A 23,455-nucleotide genomic window follows, 5' to 3' on the forward strand; every position below is an offset into this window, starting at 1 on the left:
AATTAACTGTTAACTGGGCGACTTTAATAATACCCCCTTCGGCTGCCATTTCGAGCTGAACTTTGAACTGCGCTTACTCAACTCGACTCGTTGCCATTGCCTTTGTGTCGAACAAAGCAAATGTCGAATGGCAAGTATAAAAAACAAAACGGAGCTTTGATTTGCCACGAAGTACCGAGCATGAGCAATATGAGTACTACTGAGTCCACCAGTACACTCTGCTGACGATCGCACACAAACGCACACACACACACACACTCACTTAAATGAACGCTCAGCTACATATCTATTCGCTGGTGTGTAAATATCGTATTCAAACTTTGAGCGCCAGCTGCGTGTGTGACCTATCTGTGATAGGAAGAGCGATTCTAGCATTGACCTCATTCTATTCATAATCCGCACTCTGTGTACAAATGTACAAAGTGTGCCTATACTTTTGTACGTGACTGTTGGGCTTGTTAGGCGAACTTGAGCTCAATCGCAGTATCAGCAGTCGATTTTCGATGTTGTTCACAACATTTTGCAAGACAGCGGAAGCAACTATACTTATATTTATGTAAATGTGTTAACTTATTTATTATTGTACTTATCATTGGACTATGATTGGGCATGGATGCCATTTATTCACACGTAGCATTTGTTTTATAGCCTTTCAGCGTAGGATTGGATATTGGAATAAATATAGTTGGGTAAAATATTGAATGAGGGAATCTTAATATTAATTAAAATTAAATCAATTAAGGAATTTTAACTTTAATTTCGATGTAAATCGTTCATTCGAGTAAGTTTGTTATTTTTGTGTTGCTTTTTTATTTTTGTACTATGGACTTTAAATGAGTATAGATCCCATTTCACTAAGACGGCATTATGAGATTGTCGAAATATGTGATTAGGTTGCACATTCTTCTATTTCATTTCGTCAGATAAATAATACTGAGTGCTATCAGTTGCCGTGTATTTAAGTGTTCCTTCTATTCTCCTCCACTGCTTACAGCTGGCTGTCATTGGGTGCGTGTCAATTCAGGTCAGAGCTGCACATTTTCGCACTTGATGAGCTGCCATCGTCGACTACCGACAACTGACAACCGACACGTTGCGACAACGAGCAACTGCATCAAAGCTTTGCGAGTGCAAAACATTTGGCGGTGTGGGTTAAATCAATTGAACCTGTCGTGGTCGTGGTCGTGGTCGTTGTTGGGGATGCAGCCAAAAGCCGCTTTTGCATTGAGTGCATAGTATTTGTTCGACAGAGCAATTAAGCCGACTCAGTCCAACAGTCGTCTCCCGGTGCATTCAGGTGTTTACTTTCCTTACCTTCGAGGCTGCCACGTCACGTCACATCCCTTCCATCCCACCTGCTATACATATTATATTTGTCTAATCGCTTGTCGTGACTCAATGCACGCTCTGTCGTGATTGGAAAATTACTAACTTCATGATTGCAATAAAAAACTGCTTAAGATTTCCGATATACATAAATATCTCCAATATTCTAAGCATGTTTCGTTGTTCTCAGCTTTAGTAATTCATATTTTTCAAACGAACGTTGTTGTCTTAGAAATCTTTTTAAGTTTTAACATTATTTAGAATCTTATAAATTAAGAACAATTAATTGAATTTTTAATTAATTACAAAAAACCGTTGTTCTTATTTGATTTAAACGTTCAGAGCTTTTGCTGGAAATGCTATTATACGAGCTTTGTGTTATCTCGTTATCTCGCTCACACACATATGAATACAGATAAGAGAAACTATTCGCTGGCATACTGTGTGAGAAGAAGACAACCTATGTGTCATTAAAAGCTTTTCAGTAAAGTGCTGCCCATAAGGCGCACATTTCAAACATTTTGAATTAATAGAGAATGATGTATATATTAGTTTTTCAAAATCTAATGTTTTAAAAATCGATTGCTTTAGTTTTAAATAGTTTTATTTGTCAAAAATTAATTAACTTATAATTTCCCAAAAGAGTTAACTTTAATTACTTTATTATTGAACTGGTTGATTTTGTAAATCATGGAATTCCCCTTAATCTGGCACTAAAGTCACGCTCACTGAACAATCTCGCTGTGTATTTCCATCCTCGGTCGCCTCAAAGCGCCACCTGATCTGCAAAATTCAGGAGGACGCGCGAATCTTTCCGCTGTCCCGCTCTTGGTCGCTGTCGCAGTCGCCACTCTCAGCAGTATCTTCGTCACCGCTGGCTCCCTCGTTGCCCCGGGCAAACAAGTGCCGAAGGCAACTACGCTTCACGTATAAAAAAGCGCACAGTGCGCAAAGTAGAAAGATAATGCCCACGGAGCTGCCAATAATCAAAGCTCGCACTTTACGCTGCGAGGGTACATCAAGTATTAGTTCAGGACTGGCTGCTTGGTGCGCATCCGATCCCACGGCCAACACCTGTATCTTGAAGGTGGCGTCTTCCTTCAGGTGTCGCAGTTGATAGAAGTTGTCAAAGGTTTCGGCGGTGCCGATAAGGAAATGCTCCGGCTCCTTCCACCAACGGACCGTGTATAAACGCAGCGACTCGAGGCCTTGCAGCGGATGCTCCCAGTGCAGCAGCCAGCCTTGCGGATTGTTGATAATGCTCAGATTCCAAGGAGCACCGAGTCCACCAGTGCTGGACGGTTGACTCTGTTGATGTGGCAGATGTTGGGCATCAAAGTCTTCGCCGCGAATGGGTGAGGCTGGAAGGAAAGAAATGTTAGTGAAGGGAAGTGAGGTGCTTGTGAGCGCCTTACGTTGGGTTTCGAAACGCAATTGCTTGCTAAACATGCCGTCGCCATACTTGTCCTGGCTGAGCACCATGAACTCATACTCCCTCCCTGGCAGAAGATGCTGCACAGTGGCCTCCATGACGGTCTTGTCGAGCACTCGCAGAGTTCGCCACTCCGGCGCATCGCTGAGACGATACCACACAGTGTACTCGAGATTGGGTCGCAGGTAGCCTGCGAGAGGGGATGAAAAACCAAGAGAGTTAATCAATTGAATTTTGGCGAAATTGCTTGCAGTTGATCTCACCTGGCTGCCAACGTATTGTGATGCAGGTTTCGGTGCTGTTCGCCGTTAGGTTGTATGGCGGTCGTGGGGCAATGTTCTCAATCATTAATTCAGCTTCGGCCGTTATCGTTGCCGCTTCATTGGTCGCCGAGCATTCGTACATGCCCCGGTCCGTTTCCACCAGATTGGTGATGGTCAAATTGCCGCCGCTAAAACTGTGCCGGTCCACTGCCAGGGCCTGGCCATCTTTCTGTGTGCGTGTGTAAATTAGTTAAATCAGAGTCAGTCGTCGCAAAAATGCTGCACATGGTCGCGAGTTGCGACTCGCCATGGCTACGCGACAACGACACACATGAATATTTCAAAAAGCAATCAAGCGTTTTACCAACCAGGTAGATTGGTACACTACCAGAATAGCAGACAGGCAGTATGTCGTTGTCCGACCATCTGCGAATTTGGTGAATAGCCAGCTCCCCCGGCAGATAAAAGTCGAGTGTACTCGCCTGTGAAATATCTGCTACCCAAACTGCTAACCAAATAAGGTCCTAGCTTGCATTTAATTCTGTTTTCTTTAAGATATCCATCAAATTACCCTGAATCTTTTGTCTGCTTTGTTTAATAGCTGTATGTCTCAAAGTCCTGTACAGCTACTTTGTGTAATTCAAGGTGCATTCTTCTATCGTGTCTGATGACACTAAGCTAAAATACTCTTCTACATTTCGAGTAGCGAGTACAGCCAGTCAGTTGTCCATTTGGGGGCTTGGGGCAGGGCATGTGGGCAGTGGGCAGTGGGCAGTGGGGACAGTCTTTGTAACAATGCAGTTGGGACTTACCCGACTCCACACAATGGAGGGCCGATTGTTTCCGTCCCGGTCGATGGCTTCGCATGGCAGTTCGGCTGTCTCGCCCAGTTTCTGTATGTAAATCGCCTTCGGCGTTACACTGAATATTGGTGGGCGCAGCACAATTACACTAATGATGGGCGAGGGGCCATCGGTGCCGAGGTCATTGTAGGGAGTGCATGTGTAGCTGCCCGCATAGTTCTCATTCACCTTGGAGAAGAAGAGGCTGCCGTTCATCTTGTAGAACACGCCGGGCACATTGTACGAGTCAAAGAGGAGGCCATCCTTCTCCCAGCGCAGGTTTTTCAATGGCGGATTAGCCCGGAAATGGCAGTCAAGCACGGCTGGCTGTCCATAGGGCAGGTAAACTTCCGGCGGTGCATAAATAACCTTGGCTTTATCTATAGGTATGGGTACATAAGAGAGAGAGACAGAGAGAGATGCATTATCATCAATTTTGTAGTTATGGCAGGAGCTTCGACTCACGCACATTGTATATTGAGAAAAGCCTTGGCTGTTTGCAGTTCGCCTTCGTTGTTGCGCACCTTGCACTCGTATTCGCCCAGGTCGCTCATCATAGTGGGATCAATGCTTAGGCTGCCATCGGGGCCCATAAACGAGCGTCTGATCAGATCCTGCACCTCCTGTAGGAGCACGCCATCCTTGTACCACGAGGCCTGCGAACTGTCGGGATACTTCATGACGCAGTGAAAGAACGCCGTCTGACCTTCCATGATGGTCTGATTAACGGGTGGGATTTTGATGAGTGAGCCACCTTGCACCGCCAGATGATATCGTGTGCCGTTGTTGCGTACGCTTGGCGAGCGATTGGGGAAAACGATCTGGCAGTGATACCAGCCCTGATCAGACTCTCGAATGGCAGTTAGATTCGCTGACGCTTTGCCGTACTCCGGATGATGGCTGACCAGATGCAGGCGTCCATTGAAAAGCTCGTTCGTCGAGGTTTCGTTTTCGAACCAAGTGAAAATCTTTTTGTTCTGAGAGAAAAGAGAAGAGAGAAGAACTTGATGAATGTTTAATTTGTTACTTGTTTATTTGTTAGTCAGCAATAGTTTGCGCCAGTTTCAAGTGGAAATCCTTGTGTTCAGATAGAAAAGCGTGCAGGTGGCGTTTGCTTAATGCGGGTAGCATTTATAAATTAGTTTATGATTTTGAATTGATAGTAAAATTACAATTTGTAGTTTGTAGTTTGTAGTGTCGCATGGCAATAAATCATGCAAAAGTCAAGCACATTTGGCAGACTCGGCGCTCGGCACAACGACGCACAAATGCAGTAAATAATTATACGCCCCGTCAGCCCTGGCAATGTAACAGTTAACGACACACACACACACACGCACATGTCTGTGTTTTGTGACTGTCTGTCTGTGGGTGTGTATACGTGTGTGTGGGTATATATTTGTTTACGTACATGCACAGACAAAGACCACAAAGTTGTATCTATACGCCCAATATAATTTGCGCAAACACCCGCTGTGTTGAGCACATAGTCGATGTCGATGGCGATGGCGATGCCGGAGTGGCCGTGAAAGGGAACCCCTCTCGAGCAATGCGAGGACGTTGACTGACCGTGTTTCGGGTCCATGTCCATCTCCGCTCCTGCCCCTCACCGGGTCGCAACATTGTTGACAAATTAAAATGAGCTCACGTGGGGCATAACTTTGGTGACACTGAATCGATTGAGATGCGGAACTCATGTTTCTGTTATTATTTGTTCCCTCGACTTGGCCTGCATCTCATTTGGGAAGTCTTTTGTAGGCAGGCAAATATGAATTCGGTTTTCTCATAATTTATTGTATTTCATGTTTTTTCTATATTTTTTCCTCTGATAATGTTTGCTAAACTATTATTGTTTTAATTAATGTTGAATAGATATGCCAATGTTTATTAAGCATATTTCATATGTTTATAGGCAGATGCAAATTAATTGCGTTAGTGCAAATAAAATGAGTTTGCTGCGCACAATGCAAATATTCGCAAAAAGCAGCGTGGAATTAAAAATATTAAAATTCTGCTTCACTGGCTGCTGTTGCGGTTGCCATCCTTTATGTAATTGCCTTGACAATTAACGCAATTCAAATAGCGGTTTTTTATTTTCACGCACTGCTCAACTCGGAAGGAAATGCGTTGCCTTATTAAAATCCTTTGATTCGGTTATTTCGAGAATGAGGAATGTATGCATTTCCCCCTTTTAACTTCCCATCCGAAAACTCTGATTCAATACGGACATGATTGTTTCATTTACTGCACCTACTGCTGTTAGGCTGCCAATCAGGCAGTCAGTCAGTCTGTCATTCGTTCAGTTATGCTGCCTTCCTCCTACGGATTGATCCAATAATAAACCGCATGCTAGGGATTTGGTTGCATTCGCGACAGTGTTGGGTTATTGATAGCTGATGACCGCAAAGAGTGTCAGTCGGGTTGCAATTTGATAGTTTTAATTGTGTGCCACAAGTGTTGGTTGATCTATTGACATTATGTGTCGAGTGCTGCTTTAATTAAAATCGGCAAATACTCATAGATGACAAGTCCCTCTTTGTGTGTGTGTGTGTGTGTGTCGAGCTTTCCGGCTTTGGCCGAGACGAGCATCAATGTCAGGCAAAACACCAGCATCATCATCATCATCATCATCATCGTTATCATCATCGCCAGTTTGTGACTGTGAGAAATGTTTTTCTCTTGATGCGATGCGTTGCATCATTTTTGTCTACTTTTGGGACAGCCAGACAGCAGTCGGGGATGCCAAGTACACCCAAGTACACCCAACTGTGTGTCAACTGGCAACATCTGCTGCCTCGCCGTACATTTATCAACATTATCTAACAAATTACAAACGTAACTTGATTTATCCGGTAATTTTTTACCGCTTGCCCAGGCTACTACGTGCGCAAAATTCGCGACTACGGCCGTGAAAAGTAGTTTTTGATTGCACACACACGAGTTTGCATTTGCATAAATATATGTTTTGTTTTTTGTTGCTCGCAGCCAAAGAAATCGTAACAGGAGAACTACATAGGTGTCAACTCACTCTCTGAGTACTATCTCAACAACATTATCAAGATTAGACCACATTCTTCTGTTTCGGTGGCTTAATTAAGTCACTGAATTGATGGTGGATCAAATCACTCGGTTAATCTGAAAGTTCGCTAAACTGTGCCACTGTTTTGGATCGCAGTTTGCGTTGAAACATTTTCACGCACAATTAAAGTGAATCTATCAAAAATGACATCATGACCCGTTGACCGAGTAGACTCTTATGCATTAATACAATACAATAAAACAGAATCAAGCCGAGTCCAAACTGCGAGCTGCGTGTTTGTGTCTGCAGCAAGTGACAGCGAATTACGCAGCCAAGCAAATAGTTAAAAACAGTGGCGAACCAGAAAAGAGCAGACATTCCCCATTCCCCATTCCACAGGTTGCGAGCATGATTTTGGGGCGTGTGAGTGTTGAGGCGATGAATAGTAATTCACTTGATTTAAATACAAACGTGCGCCGAGTGGGTGGCGAGCACTGCCCCCTTGTCCATTGCCCCCTTGCTCATTGGCCTTTGGTTGTGTAGTCGCGTTGTGCGAATTCCTGCAATGAATTTGCAATTGAATTTAATTGCATTACTCACAGTTGTCAACAAAATGCCAACCAAATTCAATGCGATTCAATTCAATTGAAATTGATTTCAACTCTTTGCTGGTCTGTTCAGTTCAGCTCAGCTCAATACGGCTCGGTTTGTTTCCTTTTTGTTGCCCTCTTTGATGTCACACTTCAGATTCACACTTATCGAGCAGTGCAGTGCAATAATTTAAAGTGTTTGCAATACTGTGCGAAATCAGCGCACACGGGGCTGCGTGTTTAATGAAATTTAAAACACAGACACGCCCAATAAGCAGGGCAGGACTCAACTCGACACACGCCCAAATGACTGCATGTGGTCGTATTTAATTAGTGGCCAGGGCCAAACCAAGCTCCACCAGCATCAGGCAACCCTTTCCCCATCACTGGATGGAGGCAGAGCCCTTTTAATGAATGTGAGAGCGCCGCTGCTCTGTTGCACAGCTGAATGCTGCAGCTACAGCTGCCACGGCAGTAACTGCAATTAAGGCTAACCAAGCGCACGACATCCCACGTCAGTCAGACAGTTGCCATTTGCCAGTTGGCGCACCTACGCGTAAATATATGTATATATATTCCTGATAAATTCATAATTTCGACAATTTCATTTGAAGGTGCGTGTGTGTCAGGACACCGCATGAAAAATAAATGTCGTGAACATGTTTGAATGTGCCTCACTGCTAAAAAGCGAAACATGTAAATGTTTGGAATCAAACTTCATTCTGCTATCGAGCAGTGCTTGTTTTGAAATGTAATTAACGATGGATGATGGATGGAGGCATACTCTGCGTATGCATATTATTCACATGCAATTCATGAGCTTGACTTACATCTTTGCTCCAGTGGACTACGTAGGAGATTGGGGAATCATATGGGAAATCTATATAGCAATTAAAGACGACATGCGAACCGACTTTGGCCTCCAGATTTGTTTGTTTACGATGATCGCGCGCACATGCCACACAGGATATGTTCATTAAGAGCGCCAGCAACAGCAGCAGAAGCGGCAGCGGCGGTTGCTGTGCCTCGCTCTGTCCCGCTCTCCACTTCGTCGTGAGATGACAGCTCTTTGCGTGTGTTCTTTTCTTTGACTTTGGCATTTTGGTTTGGGTTTGGCCTTGGGTTTGGGTTTGGGTTTAGAGAAGTGTCTAAGACTAGACGTAGATGCTGGCATATACTACGTATTTAACTTTGCACTCTTTATGCTTTCTCACTTGCACTTAGGGCTTGCGTGGCCTTGATTTGTAATTTGAGTATTTCCGCATTGTTTTTGTGAATCACAACAAATTGAAGTCGCAAATGAAAGAAAATCAGGTCTGATCCGTTTACGTAATCGTGTCTCAAAACAAAATATTTGTTGTATTATTATTTGAATGATGCTGTATGCTGTATGCTGTATGCTTTGTATGTTTGGCGGAATACTATCAACACTGAGGACAAAACTGAACGGGGTCGCGCACTCGGGAACTACTCTCGACGACTGCAGAATCGCTACTGAAAAATGCCACTGAAAACATGCGATCAAGAGGCGGAACGCGTTCCGTTGTCATCAGCGATGATTTTGACTAGAGTAGAACTAGTACTACATATATGATGAGCACATATTACTCTATGTACTTGTAGAAATTTGAGCATGAGATGCTTGCACTGCGCTCAGTGTGCACTGACGAGCTGAGCCTGAGCTGAAGATGATGATCATCAGTTGAGAGACCTTAGCACACTCCACTTTCACATGCCTCGAGGCTTGACTTTTGACATACGCCCACAAATCGCAGAGGCGTTTGTCTGTGTCATTCGCAATTTGAAATATGCTCACAATTCACTTTCATCGACGTTTATCCACTTAAATAATTGGGGGTGCGCTCCGTCTCTGAAGACGTCTATGTCTATTATTGTCACTGCATCTTTGCAATTTTTATTCGCTTAATTACTCAGACGGTTGCTCGGATGGACAATAAACGCCATTCGATGCGCAGGCGTATGGGTTAAACGAATTACTCATACGACTCGTAGTCCATTTCAGTGTGTGAAAAGTTATGATACTCGTAATTGGTCGACTGTATACACACACATATATTAATTGAATGACAGGTCTACGTTTCCGGGTCATCGGGTTATACTCGGTTGCAGCTGCGCCCAAATGAAAACTCAATTTCATGATTGCTTTATTTGATCAATTTCAAATCGTTTTTGTTGTTTTTTTTTTGTATTTTTATTTGTATTTTTTGTTATTTTATTTGTTTAAAAATTTTGTTCATTTTGCTAATTTCATTTTATAATTGTGTCTTGTGTTAATTACAATATATTTCGTTCTAAACTGATTTTTTTTGTTCTTGTACGTTTTTTATACGCTGAAATGCTGGGGGAATATTTGTGTGTTGTTTCTTTTTATCGGAATGGAAAGTTGTGAAAATCAAGCGAAAGTCTTGAAGAAGGTGCAGTTGAAAGTAAGGAATACATATGGTGTGAAGGCAGATAGGAAAGATGTTTGGAAGGAAAGGAATGATGAATAGAAAGAGTTCGTTTTAATTGTTTAGTGATAGTTGTGCTTGGGCTTAAGATTGAATTCTTTCTTTTTCTTGTTTTGTTGTTGTTTCTATTCGAGTCGAAATGTTGAAGTTGACTGGCGCACCTTGTCCAAAAATCAAAGTGGCAGACTAAAGCGTTAGATTTACTTACGAGTAAATTAATTTGTAATTTATTCCTTTTACTTAATGTACATGCCATTTAATTCAATAATTTATGTTCATATAAATAATTGTATGTATATACTATATATTTATATATATGCATGTATATATATATTTTTTTAAAGTCCTTCACTTTGCGTGTGTGTGTTTGTTGTATGTAAGTTGCTCTATTTTTCATCGTTCGCATCTTTCGCATCTTTCAATTTATTTCTCAATTCTCAATTAAAATTTAATAAGTACATTAATACGCATACTGTAATTGTTGTTTTGGGTTTCTTTCTTCCTTTTCATTTTCATTGTTATTTTCATTTTCATTTGAATTTTGTTTTTCTTTAAAGTTTTTATATTTTATTTTCGCTTAATTGGATTTTTCGTTAATGCTCAATTAATTCATTAATTGCGTTCTAGTTAACATTATGTGACAGATTATGTGGTAATGTGTAGGTGTGGGTCTGTGTGTGTGTATGTATGTGTGTTTGTGTGTATCTGTATCTTTGCCTACTCAATAGAAAAATGAACTTTCTTTTAATATTGTTGGTAAGCATTTACAATTAATCGAGCTCCATCAGCATTACGAGTACTTTGTGCAGTAACAATCAATTATCAATTACATATTTGAATTTCAATTGCGATTTCTGTTTGATCAAATGAGAAACCATTTGGAGAAGCGTCTACACTGCAGTGAAACTTTATTACACTCTCTCTCTCACTTCTGGAATATAGTAAAACACTTATTTACTGCGCTTAGAGCACAGACAGCTCAGGGGCTGGTTTATATAATTTGAACTATTTAAAATTAATCAAAATGAAATTGTCTGATGCAAACAAAAGGCAAGACAAATTATTGAGATCATTTGTGTCATGTTCTGAATATTTTGTTTGTATTAACTTTCAATTCATTTCGTTTTTCTTTTTTTGTTTCTTTTTGTTTTTGTTTGCTGCTCAACGATTTGCTTAAATTGGTATTTATTTTTTAGTATATCAATTTTATTATTATATTAGGTATTATTATTATATATTTTTGTTGTTGATGTTGTAATTTACATACGTTATACACACGTCGTCCTCATGCATCTCGCGCTCTGGCAGTGTTTTGGCGTCAAGTTGTGTCAAACCATTCCGTACAATTTGATGTTCAGACAAGTTTATCATTAACAAGTTATTAAGTATATAATAACTGAAACTGAAATTCATCAAGCATCTTTGCTCATCTCTTACATCTCTCGCCTAAGTAAAACTGAAATTGGGTTTCGGGTCGCGATATAAAGAAGAATTTACCAAACACTAACTCCTATATGCATCAATTTGAAATCGTATATAATAAAATCTGATACTTAAATCTCTCAGTTGAATTATACTACAGACTTATATCATTCTTGTGAATTGGTTTTTTCTTTTATATACATATGTAGGACCTGCACAACGGGTACAACTCAAATATCAATCCTATCCATAGCCATATAGCCCAGTAATTCTCCATTTCTATTCCTGTTTCGCTTGCTCTTGTTTTTAGTTTTTTAGCTTCAATTTTTATATTAATTAATATTATAAGTTTAATAAATGTCAATTAGCGCTAACGCAGTATTGTTTCATCATTATTTGTGTCCTGTTTTGTTTGTTTTTGTTTTCTTTTGGTTTGTTGGTTGGTTGGTTGTGTTGAGCGTGTTTATGGATTTGCTTGAAAGAGGGCTCCTATACTCGGCACTGGAAAAAGTATTTGAGTTTTTGTTTTCTGTATTCTCAATAAATGTACATATCATTGGAGTTACTCGTAATAATCTTTTTTTGTTGTTAATTGTGTGTAGCTCAACAGTAAACATATGTATATGCAGCAGTTATATGTATTTCACGTAATTATTTGGTTTAACTGATTTTATTGTGAGACTTTCATTAAATTTCGGTAATTACGATTTTCACATTTGCATTTGTATTTAAATAATTTAATTTGAAACAATTTGTCTATATATTTAGCTTTACTGAGTTTTTATCGCTTTTATTTAAATTTCATTTTCAATTTCAACACTTCTCATTCGTTTTGTTTTGCTTATCAAGTTTAACAACTAAGGACTTAACATCTATATATTGAATATCTTCATCATTTGTTTGTATTAATTCGTTAATTAATTAATTAATTTACGTTAGTGTTAATGTAACATAATGTACGCTTACGCTTGTGGATTTCTTTTTAATTGATGTTTAACATATCAATCTGTGTTTCGCTTCGTTACGCCTATATATGTATATATATCTAATATGTAATTTTGTTGTTTTGTTTTTTATAAATAATAATAATAATAATCATTTTGCATACACGTACTGTGTGTCAAATATCAATTACATATTATATTGAGTTTTTATAAGTAATATGTCCTCATAATTGCTATAGTTTTGTTTTAATATTATGCTTAAAGTTTGCTTCTTTGCTTTGCTTTCCTTTCTTTGCGTGCCATCTTATAATGCTGTGTTTCGATTCGTGCATTTCATTTTATTATATTTACAAAAATTATCTTCGCTTCTTTGTTGTTCTCTTGTCATCATTTTGTGTTGTTCGCCTAGCGTGAATATTCCACAACTAATTGTTTACTTGCTTCTTTTTGCGGTCACCTAAATGGCTTCACATACTCGAAGTACTTCCAACTGCTTCTATGAAATGGGCAAGCACTGTTCGTATGTTTTTATTGCCGGATTGCGATTGATTGCGATATCATCTAATCATATGGTTTATGCGGTTGACTTCGATAGCACATTCAAACTGCTGCCGCATTCTCATACTGCATTCAAGTCTGACTGTCTGTTGGATATGCTTTGCGGTCGCCTCAACTGCGGTTCAGCAAATGCTCTCGATTTCGGGACCGCCTACTCGTTGCATGGCCTTACGCTTCCGATATGCATAGAACTCTTCCCGCATGGCCTGCAGGCGAGCCTCGACATTGTCATAGCGGGGCAGGCTGCGCAGCTTGCGGGCAGCTGAGGCATGCAGCAAGCTGCCGCTCAACGGCCCCAAAGTGTGGTGATAAGGCAAAGTCGCTGCATGGTGATGTTGTTGTTGTTGCTGCTGTTGCTGCTGCTGCTGATGATGATGATGTTGATGTTGGTAGGGATGAGGATAGTGATGGGTGTCTATATGCAGATTGAGATCGTCGCGAAGAAGTCCGACACCGACACCGACTCCGACTCCCGTTGGCGTCGAGGCACTTGGCGTTGGTGTGGCAGGATCGAATTCGTAATGGCCATCGACGCTGCCCACATCCACAGCGGGGCATGCCTTGGGCAGATTACTGTCCGTGGCTGCGTTCAGTCTTGAGATCATTTCCAGCCAATGGGCCATGGTGTAGGGTGGCGTCAGGCCGGCCGAGGGCGGACTTGGCTGCAGATAGGAGTAGTGGTATGGCTGTTGCTGCAACTGGCCTGCCACCAAGGTCTGTGCTTGCGCCTGCTGATTACCCGACGCCGCAACGCTGGCTCCAAAGTACGCTGAGTGCTTGGGCGGCGATGGAGGAGGCCTATAGGGCGGCAAGAGTCGCCACTCGCTTGTGCTGCCCGGATGATTGGAGGTGTTCTTGGAACCAAAGCCACTGGAGCTGGATCGCGACTCGGGTGACGCCTCCAGTCCCACTCTGGCGCCATTGGCCGTGCCTCGCAGGGATAGATTGAGGTCGGGCAGTGGCGAGAGCAGTTCGTGCTGCTGGCGACTGAAGAGTCTCGAGTAGTGGCGGGGATACCAGCGAGTGCGCGGTCGATAGCTGTGATATGGCAGCTGAGTCTGATAGTAATTGCGCCACGAAGGCGGCGACGGCAGCTGCAACGGCACAAAGTGATCCTCGAGTGGATGCTGAGGAGGCTGCTGCTGGCGACGCGTCTCCTCCTGAATGGTGCGCAGCGAGGGCAGTTCTTGCGAGTGATAGCGATAGCGACTCAGATTCCCGGTGCCACTGAGATGTGATGTGGGCAGCGAGCGTTCCGCAGAGTTGGGATACACCGTGCTGAGATCGCTGAAGTGCGTATGATGCGTTGGATATGCGCCGCTATAAGACAGCAGCTGATGCTGATGCTGATGCTGATGCTGATGATGATGATGGCCTGGCGTGCTGGCTGGCGAGCTGGAGAAGATGCGGGAGACGCGAGTCGGTGTGTACAGCGGGGGAGAGAGCAGCTGCTGGCCGAGACTGCCGCTGATCGTGTTGATGTGCAATGGTCCACTGTTGGCCGTGTTGTGTTGCAAGTTCCTGTAGATGTTGTGCGAGTTTGAGCTGTAGGGACGCAGCACATTTTGATAGCGTGCACCAGTTACAGCCTCATCGAACTGCTGCTGCTGCTGCTTGACAGCGCCGCCAATCTTGAGCAAGCCACCCAAACCCTGGAGGAAACCCCTCGCGGAATCTGCTGCCGACTGCAAGCTGACCTGACTGGATGACGCGACGAGTGGACGCCGCCAGGAGGCACGAGCTGTGATAAAATTACGACGCGAGAGGAAGCCGCCATCGTCACTGGATGATTTCTGTGACACATTGCTGTTCCTTCTCTCAAATAATGCGCCGTCGACGACATCGATGCTGTTTTCCAGGATGGTCTGATCGTAGCCGGGCTTAGCTCCATCTTGTGTCGAACGTCGCTTGGCATCGGGATCGCAGTCTTCGGGTAGATTGGGTGAGCTGTAGATGGATTGACAGTTGGTGCAGCGATCGGGTGGCCAAATCCAGTGCAGTATGGCGATGAGTATGGCAGTTAGACTTGATATTCGGGTTTGTTTGTACCTAGCACATGAGATGGCGCGATTAGTTGGTAGGTAAATGCAGTAAGGAAATCAAAACATACAACTAAAGAATAAACGTGTTTAAACCGAAAAGCAGAATGAAACTGAGGTTAAAATCGAACTGAAGATTGTATTGGTTTTAGTATAGAAAAGTTTGCTTACGATTTTGATTATGACAGGATGGACCTGGAACTATAAAAACGCTTTCATAATCACGGTAATGTTCAGTATTGCTATGTTTAGATGTAGCGAGATTAGAAGTAGTAGTAGTAGTAGTAGTAGTAGTAGTAGAAGTAGAAGTAGTTATAGGTGCATGGCGTATAGTACCAATCAATGTGTTTTTGGGCGGATGAATGGACGCAAGAGACAGTTAAGGGGGAAAGATCAATTTAGATCAATTTAATCGTGAGGTCGTTTCAGGAATTCGTCAGGCATTCCTATAACTTAGACGGTCTATACTCACTTTTTTAAAGGCACTTGACCAGAGGAAATTGAGCCCGTACTACGATTGTGCAAATGATGATGATTATTGGCTGCAATGTTACGAGCGTCCGTTATCCTGCAAGCTACCATGTTGAACTCTGTAAACGTATAATTTCTACAATTAATTTGGCGTGCAGCGTGAGCCATCCTATCCGATAAATAAAATACATGATAGCAGCTAACAAGCACACACTATATAACGAGTATGTATGTATGTCCGTTTCGAATGTACATACATAGCATACTGCACTACCATTTACACATTGCATTCCCCATATATATGTACGCGTATATATATATATGTATATATATATATATATGTGGCAAATACGAAGTACTGTTCCATTTGCTGTTCCATTGTTATGAGACAGCTTCTCGAACTAGCACAAACTGGCATAACGCGACCCAGCTGAAAGTCAGCTCGATTATAAACCAAATAAGTAGAACTTATGTACTTATGAGAGAGAGTGTGAGAGAGGGCGGGCGGGTCATTGGCACCCAAACAACATACTCGTACAATGTGAGTACATTCATGTGTGTACGACGCGACCAGTGTATGTATTCGAATTGTAGAGCAGGACATGGGACACGGACGTTATACCAATTTGCATGCTAGCCAGAGAGTCATCATTGACAACTCCAACAACTCGAGAAACAACATCAGCAACAATAACAACAACAGCATTATCATTGTTATTCGCGTAAACATCGTTGTTGTTGTCATTGTTATATTATTGTAGTTGTAGTTGTTGTTGTTGTGATTGTTGTTGTTGTGTTAACATAGTTAAAAATTTAGCAGTTTACTAGATAATTACTAAGAGTACTGAGTACAGAGTACAAAAGCACAGGCAACAATACACCCACACACCAGTTAGGCCATTCTATCTATTCTAGAGACTATGCTATGGAATTGTTAGTTTTATTTGCGGTTTTAGTTTAGTTGCGTTTAGCTTAGTTTAGCTTAGTTTAGTTTAGTTTAGTTTAGTTTAGTTCAGCTTAGTTAATTAGGGTTGCAATTACATATGTATGTACAAGAGGTAACCAATTCAAAATAGCTAGACAATCTAATTTAGTTGGCTAGGGATCAAAGGGGAGTACAAGTACTTCTGCGTCATTGAGTTAACTAACGATGCATTCGAGCAGAGGACCATATTTGGATTCGCATCAGCCTCATCAATTTCCCATAGGCTACATACATATATGCGACTATACGAGTATACGAATGTATAAACGCATAGCATGTGCTCTTCGCAGTATTTTATTTAGGATCGGGCTTCGAAATGTTGGAAAAAAAAACAATGACACATGAAATGGCTTTTTAATGGTCAGTTGAAAATTGTGCCAACGGAAAGAAGTAACCAAGTAAGTGCAAATCAAGAAGAAACTGAAAACCGAAACTGATTGGTCAAAGTCAAATGCAAATGCAAATTAAAACCGAAAATAGAGCTGATTATGGTCGACTTAAACTTAAATGCGAGTACCAAACAAAATTGATGACGAAAGAAATGCTGTCAAGTTGCTGGCCAAAAGCTGACCGACAACTTGGGGGCTAGAAAATCAAATGAAAAGTTATTTAGATAAACATTAAACAACGAGTGTAAAGTGTTAAAGTTTTGGCAGTGAGTTCTTTTATTTGTTTTTGTGAGTTTCGACGTTCAGTTCGATATACGGTAAATAGTAATTATGAAGACCGTGAAATGACTTTTTGGCCGCCTTGAGTGAGTGCTTGAGAGATTTAAGAAAGTGTGCTTGGTAGACGAGTACTTAAACGCTTTTAGTTTGTTCTTTTTTTTTTTTTTTTTTTTGATTTTGATTTAAAATGGAATGGAATTATACAGATATTCACTGAGAACGATTAATTCGCATGCGTTCGATTCATGAACCTGTTACGAGTACGAGAGTGAATAATGAAATGCGCACGTGCTAATGCGGTTGGTTGCTTGCGTATGTGTATGTATGTATGTGTGTGTGTGTGGGTATGTAGGTGTGATACTAAGTTAGGCATGTATGTATTAGTTAGTTGGTACTTGATACTTGGTATTGGATTCTGGGTACTGGGTATCTGGGTACTTGGTATTGCGTCTGAAAATAACCTTTTAGTTGTTTCACTTGTACAGTTCGAATCTGTTGCACACACGACATCGATTTATTATGGATTATAAAAAACTTACCCAGTTGCTTTGCTTGACGTTGCAGGGGGCATAGTTGGGTAGCTTTTTATTATTATTATTTGATGTTTTCGTTCTCAGTGGAAATTCGTTCTCTTGCAACACCCCAAAACAATTTGCATTCACAAACGAGATTCTGATCACACCCAGGATGGCAATCCGCAAAGATTGGCCCAAAATCTCTAACAATTTGCGCATACAATTGCAGGTTGTGCTTTTATCTCAGTGTCACAGTTGACACTTCAAATGCTACAATATTTGTAGCGCGATCATTTTATGTATGTTCTTTGACTTAAGATGCGGTTTTGCGGTTTTTTTGTTTTGTCTGTTTTGACATCGATTGTGGGCCTTATTTTACCATCTTTGTGCGTGAATTGTTTACAAAAAACGTCTGCCCAGTATTGTGCTATATATATATTATCAATCTCTTGTTCTTGTACATATATATATAGGTTTTGAGATCATATCCTATGGCTAAACACCTTTATCCGGCATGAACTCAGCCCTGGGCAGAAACAACGACGAATTGGCTAAGAACATGCTTTGAAAATATCATTGGGGGGATAAAGGTGTTTGGTTTTTGTCTGGTTTTAATATTGTTTGTGGTTTTCAGCAGTTACGTTAATCATTTGCAACTTCTCTTCTCTCTTGTATTTCTTGCATGTGTATAGAACTCCTTTCAAACGAAAATGAAAATGCATAAAAATCATAATAACTAACTATTTGATAATAATTTCAATTTATACTTGGTTGTTTTATACGCTATTGATTTTGCAATGCATCATTTTCCATTTTGCATTTATTTCTTTTGACTTGTTGTTTGTGTTGTTCAAGTGTGTGGAGGTTTTACAAATCATACTATATAAATAATTCATTTGAAAAAAAACACATCATTAATTAAAAATGAATAAGCATTTTATGCTGTTAAATTGAAACAGAAAAGGCTTCAAACAAAAAGGTCACACAAAAAAGCAGACAACTTTTATAAAGGAGTCCCCGCCATTGAAATTTCCGTTCAGTTCAGCGGCTGCATTTCAATTTGAAATTCCCCTAATTAAAGGGAAATAACCATTTGAGCATCATTACATATAGTTGCAGGTTGCACATGAAGCCAGTTTACGTTTAACTAAGTTTGCAACAACTATGTTGATATTTGTAATTGTACATGCTTTGGAATTGAATTTCAACTAAATTATTGAATCATAACAGAATGCACTGGAGGGGGGATTTGGTCTGATTAATGCTGTATAAATCTTATTTCAGTATAAAACAATGAACAATAAATAACCAAGTCAAACAAGGGGAAGGGGATAAAATGAACAAATTAAACATAGAGCATTCAACATAAATGTAAGGTGAAATATTGCCAATATGTAATTGAAATATAATATATTTGCCTATTAAAGGGAATCAGCGTCAGGTGAGGTCAGGTCAAGGCAGTTCAACATTACGGACGAATTGAAAACATATTAAATTCATTGAAAGTATAAATAAATTATAAAATTCAAAGGCCAGTTACAAAATCAAGGTTGTTGTATATACATAAATATTGAAAATATTATTTGTTACTTGTTTGAATTGAATTGAAAATTAATTCGACTTGCAAACAACTACAACGGAAGAGTAAAAACAATTCGTCAGGCATAATTTGGTTAATTTCTTATCAAATGCCTTTTGATTTTTGTTTTACAATAAGTATTTGGTTTCAGTAAACAAACAATTTTAAATACGAGTATGTTTGTATATATCAATTTAAATTTCAATATCAATATCAGTATAGATATTGCTTTCAATATCAATTTAAATTTCAATGCATTGTTGTTGTCGAAATAGCCAATGAGAGGAGAGGTGTGTAAGCCGGGGGAACTAAACAAACTTTATTGAACTTGCAATGTCTTCAAGTACTGAAACAAAGTACACATTTAATTAAGATTGTAATGCCTTAAACATTCAGTTCGATAATTAAATATGCGCAAACATAAAAGGCCATGTGGCCCAAGCAAAACTCATAAAAGCACGTCGAAAATTACGAGTGTCAACTACAAGTTAATTGAAAATGGGAAATTCTATGGCCTTGACCGCAGAATGGTTATTGCCAATATGTTGAATCGTTTGCTCTGTTGCCACGTATTGGGGCACAAATCGAATCGAATCGAAAGTAACTGTTGTTGGAACATATACGAGAGTAGTATATATTTTTAGTATTTGTAGTAGTAGCAGTATTTGTGGTAGTAGTGGAAGATTGGTAGAAGTATAAGTTGGAGTAATTAGTATGTGGTAAGTTGTAAAGCAATTAGTTAGTTTTTGGTGGTTGGTTTAGTTTGTTAGTTAGCTGAGCATAATTGCCAAAAGTGTCACAATCATCGTCATAGTCAACAACAACAACACGAACAACAATGAAGACGAGGACGAAGAGTCATCGTCATCGTCATCGTCATCATCATTATTATTATTGTTATTAGTTATTTGGATTCTTTTTTTTGGTTCTTTGTTATTTGTTATTCTCGTTATGATCATCATCATCATCATCATTATAGTCATTAAAAACCATTTCAAGTGTGTGTTCAGCTTTTCGCCTCAGTGTTACCTTTTTCCTGTTTTCGTCGTTTACGTTTATTGCAAATTTTTACGGCACAAACCGATAAAATGATCGCAACAATAAAAAACAGGATGCCCCCAACGACGCCGGCTGTTATAGCTTTATGTTTGACACGCGCCGGCACCGGGAATTTCACCTCATCGCTCGACTCGAAGGATTTCTCCGAGTTGGCCAGCACACGGAAATAGTAGGTGCGACCGCCCACCAAGTTCTTCACCAGATACTGCGTCTCCTCCGGTCGTATTTGGCCGCGATTGAGCGTCTTCCATTCCGCATCCGTGCGATATTTAATGGTATAGAACTTGACGATGTGTGCGCGCTCCAACGGCGACTGCCAAGTGATGAGGAAGCCATTCGAGATTTCCGTCACGGACACATTGCGCGGTGGTCCAGGCTTCGGTCCTGTGAAACGTAAAACGAAACAGGACAGAGTATTAGGACATGCATGAATGAATGGTGCAATTAAATTCGATTAGTCTTATCCAAAATCATGTACTCATGAGCTCATCTGAACACAGATTTGATTGTACCCGCTACCCATAGGGTAGAAGGGTATTAACAATTCTTTATATTTTGCACTCTCATATATTATATTTTAAATGTGGTAGTATACTAATAAACCAAATATAAGCTTGGGTATACTTTTAGTATTTTTTCGTTGTATTATTTGGTATAATTTTAATAGTTTTTGGTATATTAATTTGGTATATTTTAAATTTAATTCCTCATGTTTTGCTCTTATTCAAAACGTGTAGCGGGTATCTTGCAGTCGAGCACACTCAACTGTAGCTTACTTGTTTTATCTTTGTTTTTACCTAATTACATACGAATATAGGGTATTTTGTTTGCCTTATGAGCATCATAAACATTTCATTTGATCACTTTTTTTGTGGCACGGATGTATTTATGAGCTCACCTCAAATGTGTGTGTGTACATATTTTAATTCGCATTTACATATGCACACATTGTGGTTTTACTTTTGCATAATTATCCCATTTCTCTTTCCAAACCAATGTAGAGAATCAAATGGCTTTTGGGACGTGAACCTATCGCAAATTGGTTAGCAATTTCTAAGTATTTATTATGTGTACTACTTCGTTGAGCACTCTTGTCCCTCGCGATGTTATGAGTATAGACAAATTAATATGACATTAAATATGATTTGTATATGGCTCGCATGTCATTAAAAAGTACCCTTAAGTCGAGCGAGTGCTGACAGTTGTCTGACATCGCTTCTCAAAATGTCGATGGTGTCTAAGGATATTAGAATTCGTGGCGCAAACACACACGCACTTTCATTTTGATGGCGGGGTGAAAAGGTAAATGTAACAAAAGACAGGAGCAGGCAATAAGTGGAAGCCATTTATTTAACCACTGCACAGAACGGCGTGGGGTGTGCTGCTAGCAAAACGTTAGTGAAAAATGCCACGCTTATTATTTATGCATGTATGTTAATTAGAAATGCTTTTAAAGAGCACTCAAGAGATTTGAAAGCGCATATATCAAAAGTTGATTATGCGCAATGCGGCGACGGCGGCAGCAGCGGTTGCTGGCTGCAGTAAATGAGCAAAAGAGTTTTGCCTGCCTCCTCCGCCTCCGCCTCCACCTCCGTCTGTGCTTCCTCGTCTTCGGCTTGCTCCTAATGCTCGACGTGCCGTACTGCTTGTCCTTCGTCTAGTATCATGAAAAATACCCACAGATTTGACATAATATAAACGAGACAAGTGACAAACATATATATATATAAAAAACGGCGAACAGAAAACGCAAAAAAAAAAATGGAAAGCAGGAAAATGCCACGCCACACAGAGGCCATAGGCGAAAGGCGAAATGAGATGGGTTGACTGTGGAGACTGGGGAGACTGTAAAAATGTCAAGGGTAGACAGGGCTACACAGGACTACGCAAGGCAGACAGAAACTCATCGTACACATAGAGGCATCCACCATCTACGCCAGGGGTAAGTAAATGTTATTTATGTCTGAAACAAGTTAGAACTGGCATCAGCTACAGCACAGCGTCAGCATCAGAAGCTTATCCTGCATGAGCGGCCCACAAAGTGTGGGTGAGTTAGAGGCAGTAAATCTGCAGTCTGCAAGGAAATACTCGTAAAAGGCATTACTTAAGCGCATTAAAAGGTACACACACACACACACACACACACACACACACACACACACACGCACGCACGCATACTGGCACACGACTTGCAACAGCCGTAAAATGTCATTGTAAACAATGCAAAAGCACAATGAGTGCGCACTTTACCCTTACGAACAGCTAAGAGCTTTGAACTGGTAGCAGGAATGTGCAACTCGAAGTTGCTAACTGTCGGGGGAGAGAAGGAGAGAGGGTGCAAATAAATGGTCATGATGTGAGAATTCAAAGGCAAATGGCCATAGCTGAAGCTACAGCGAAAGATGCAATTGCAATGGCAACTGCAACTGCAGCACTTGGTGGCAGCAATACAATAAGTAAACAAAGGAGCAACAATGGCCGAGAAATTTCAAATGTAATTGCTTTTTCAAGTCTGATGCCCACTTCACATTCGCATGGGACTCGTACATATTCTCATTTCATTTCATTCATTTGCACGTTTGGTGGACCTTCACGGAATGAATATGCATAGCTTTGTGGTGTGGTATAGGATCGTAGCTTGAACTGAAACAAACATGGGAAAATATATTTTGAATAAATTGGATAATAATACGAGTACCTTGCATTCTCAACTTGGGTGGCGAATAAACTATCATGCCTCTCGAATCGGTATGAAAGTAAATGTCAAAATAGGCTAAAAGGTCTGCAAATAAAACAGAAAACAAAAATTGCAACAAAACAAAACATATTCAAATTCCAATTCCAATTTCAAATGAAATGCAAAAATAAATGCCAAAATAGTATATGCCAATGCCAGATTAATTGAATGCCGAGCACTCTTGAAGAACCCAAAAAATATTGAAGTTGAAAATATTGAGTGTGCAGGTTGGAAATGAAAAGAGTGCAATTACCCAACAAACCAAACATAGAAGAGTTTTCTACATACATACATAAGTGTGCTTAAACAAATAGCAAAAAGCTACAAAATAACTAGAAAGGAGAGAAACAAAGGATTGCCACCAAGTCTTATGTCGGGTCTTTGAGGGGTTTGTTCATCATCGCAAATCCGCCCGCTTTGAAACCACTGAAAAACTAACTCACGTGAAATAATCGATTAGTTGTTTACCTTGATGGCGGCTTAATGAAGTATGTGAAATATATTTACCAAGGAACGTATAGAACATATAATATTG

General features: G+C 40.4%; 2 protein-coding genes across 15 annotated transcripts in view; both read right to left on the bottom strand.

Moving 5' to 3' along the window:
* Positions 1-1,912: 1,912 nt before the first annotated feature.
* LOC132799022 (protein borderless) lies at positions 1,913-8,974 on the bottom strand. 3 transcript variants are annotated; one of them, XM_060811145.1, is made up of 6 exons: positions 8,303-8,974; positions 4,333-4,840; positions 3,834-4,243; positions 3,022-3,250; positions 2,742-2,948; positions 1,913-2,687 (listed from the first exon to the last, which is right to left on the bottom strand). In XM_060811145.1, exons 1-6 carry the CDS (start codon positions 8,570-8,572, stop codon positions 2,119-2,121), a joined length of 2,193 nt encoding a protein of 730 aa, XP_060667128.1. In that variant the 5' UTR covers positions 8,573-8,974; the 3' UTR covers positions 1,913-2,118. The 3 variants fall into 3 exon arrangements, with proteins under 3 accessions (XP_060667128.1, XP_060667130.1, XP_060667131.1); XM_060811147.1 differs by lacking the exon at positions 8,303-8,974 and adding an exon at positions 5,433-5,679; XM_060811148.1 differs by lacking the exon at positions 8,303-8,974 and adding an exon at positions 5,275-5,405.
* Positions 8,975-10,346: 1,372 nt separating this feature from the next.
* Positions 10,347-23,455, bottom strand: part of LOC132799020 (protein turtle) — a 43,264-nt gene continuing 30,155 nt past the window's right edge. For 4 of the 12 annotated variants that reach the window (XM_060811134.1, XM_060811137.1, XM_060811135.1 and 1 more), the window contains 3 exons: positions 20,154-20,567; positions 15,379-15,496; positions 10,347-14,916 (listed from right to left, as the gene is read on the bottom strand). In XM_060811134.1, coding sequence (XP_060667117.1) covers positions 12,990-14,916; positions 15,379-15,496; positions 20,154-20,567 — 2,459 coding nt within the window. In that variant the 3' untranslated portion in view covers positions 10,347-12,989. Of the gene's footprint in view, positions 14,917-15,077; positions 15,149-15,378; positions 15,514-20,153; positions 20,568-22,881; positions 22,966-23,455 lie in introns of those variants that run through there. The other 8 variants (XM_060811136.1, XM_060811144.1, XM_060811139.1 and 5 more) reach the window with 5 other exon arrangements.

The sequence above is a fragment of the Drosophila nasuta genome, chromosome 2L (genome assembly GCF_023558535.2).
Source record: "Drosophila nasuta strain 15112-1781.00 chromosome 2L, ASM2355853v1, whole genome shotgun sequence".
In the NCBI taxonomy this organism is placed as follows: Eukaryota; Metazoa; Arthropoda; class Insecta; order Diptera; family Drosophilidae; genus Drosophila; species Drosophila nasuta.